Source organism: Haliaeetus leucocephalus, unplaced genomic scaffold, assembly GCF_000737465.1.
Source record: "Haliaeetus leucocephalus isolate CR32 unplaced genomic scaffold, Haliaeetus_leucocephalus-4.0 Scaffold484, whole genome shotgun sequence".
In the NCBI taxonomy this organism is placed as follows: domain Eukaryota; kingdom Metazoa; phylum Chordata; class Aves; order Accipitriformes; family Accipitridae; genus Haliaeetus; species Haliaeetus leucocephalus.
Window position 1 is genome coordinate 979,265 of NW_010972920.1, and position 2,160 is coordinate 981,424.

The 2,160-nt window shown below is 52.8% G+C and overlaps 1 protein-coding gene across 1 annotated transcript in view; it reads left to right on the forward strand.

Moving 5' to 3' along the window:
• Positions 1-2,160, forward strand: part of USO1 (USO1 vesicle transport factor) — a 41,852-nt gene that overhangs the window by 4,219 nt on the left and 35,473 nt on the right. The window contains exons 3-4 of the mRNA XM_010575581.1: positions 168-217; positions 1,810-1,936. Of these exons, the coding sequence (XP_010573883.1) occupies positions 168-217; positions 1,810-1,936 (177 nt within the window). The remainder of the gene's footprint in view (positions 1-167; positions 218-1,809; positions 1,937-2,160) is intronic.

The following is a 2,160-nucleotide window of genomic DNA, read 5'->3' on the forward strand; positions in this document are numbered from 1 at the left end:
CCTGCGCTCTGCCCGCGAGGGGCGGGGCGGGGGCGGAGCTTCCTCTTGGGCGCTCTCCGCCCATCCCCGCTGCTGTTCCGCCCGGGGACGCTCCGGGCGAGCGGCCGTTTCCCGCCGCCGGTGGGGCTCCGCGGTCCTGCTGTACCGGCGTCTCGTTCCGCTTCCAGCAACGCGCAAGGCGGGTCCGAGTGGCCGGTTCTCACCCCGCCGCCAGCCGGTAAGAGGCCGGCGCCTCTCCAGCTCGGCTTCTGCTTGGTTTAAAATGAGCTTTTCCACCCCTCGCAAAAGTTCGGAGCTCCTCTCTGCAACAGAAATATTGTTAGAGCTAGGCCGAGATCAGAAATAATCCATGAGCGTAGGTCAAATACCAAATAATGACGTCCCGGTGCCTGGCATGTGCTACTCCTGCAGGCTCCCCATCCCGGAGGGCTCTGGCTTGTCCCCTTGACTTGCAAAGAACCGGCTGAGGCGTCAGGACACGTCAAACGTCCTCCTCGGAAGCAAATCGCTGTCTTTCCCTGAGTTTGTATATGTAAGGATGGAAAAATTTGAAATAAAGAACTCTCGTGTTTTGCGGGAGAACCTGGGTTTGGTTGGGGTTTTTTTCTTGGTGAGGGCCAGAATCTCCTTATGCCCAACGCGAGGGTTTCTGGCGAGTTCTGGTGCTTGGTGCGTGTCTGCTGCAACGCACCTGGTTACTTGGCGAGTAAAACTCAGGGAAGGTTTCTTTGCTGCCTGGCAAGGCAGAAATCCTCCGCTCCTCGTGCCAGGTGGTGTCTGCGCAGGGAAACAACAGGGTCGGTGGAAAAGGAAAACCGTGGCCAGCCCAGAGGTTTGGGCGGTTTCAGAGGAAGTTTGGGTTTTCTCGCTCATTATGGAAGATGCTGCTGGGGAAAAGGCAGTTGCTTAGAAAAGGTGTTTACCTCCAAGCGGGATAATGCAGGGCAGGCGAGAGGTGAATGGCAGGTCTGTGTCAAGTATTGCAGAAACGAGAGGTGATTGCTCTGCATCTTCTTTTTACTAGGCTGAGGGGTTTGCTGCACCCCAAAGCCTACGGGCTTTTTTTATGTTAGCGGAAATGCAGTTATACATCAACAAAACTGCTTGGCAAAAGCCTGTTTTGTAATGAGTGCTGTGGCATCTCACCTTTTTAGACAAATGCATTGGTTTTTGGTGTCTGTCTTTAGATGGGGGAGGAAGCTATTCGTTTTAGAATACGGAAAGAGTAAATGTTTAGTTTCAATTACGTTTTTTAAAATGTTGATTTCGTACTTCAGTTGATGGGGAAAATAAACTCCCCAAAACTCTTAATTTAAATTGCGATGCGAGAGAGGTTCCCTCCCTGGAATGAAATGAACTAGTTTTAGTCCCAAGTAAGATGATCGGTTTCTTTCTGTGTTAATTCAATATTGTTGCTATAGAATTTGCTGTAACTTGATACACAGAAAAACCCAAATGCTGCCAAGCCAAAAGTCCGGCCAGTAACCCTCGGGAGTGCTGTGTCAGGGTCATGTGCAGATGCAGTGCCTGAAGGGTTTGGAGCCCTGGTTCTTGGCTGCTGTTCCTCAGCAGGAATATGGAAAGTGCTGCAGTAGCATCCAATGAGGGGAAGTTCAGCATCTGAAAGAAAATTAACTACCTAGTGCTCTTCTCTTAGACCGAACCGCCACTGGTATCCGGCCACGGTTCTGTTTCTCAGCAGGCTGGTTCCATTACAGAAATGCAACACAGTCATTTTCTTCTTTTAATTAGGAGTTGGCATCGTGTTTTCCTTTCCCGCTACAAACAACCGCGGTTTCTGAATCGCAGGCCGAAGAGTTTGCCTCGGGGTTCTCCCGGACGCACCGACAGACCCCGGGAACACCGGGGAGGAACTGGGTTACTGGGGTGTCCCGGGTTGAGTTTTCAGGCCGGTTAATGCCCGCAGGCACCGCGGGTCGGTTTTTCATTCTGAGCAACAAGACCTTCTGCTGACTGACGTGGTGTGCAGCGCTTTTCTCGCTTCTTTTTTTTTTTTTTTTTTTTCCCGGGTGAAAAACGTGAAAAATGCAGGCGGTGAGGGAGGGGGAGTATCGCCCAGCCGGGTCCCGCCGCGCTGCCGGCCCGCGTTACCCGCGCCAACCCGGCCAAGCTCCGCCCCCGCCGTGACGAGCCCGTGGC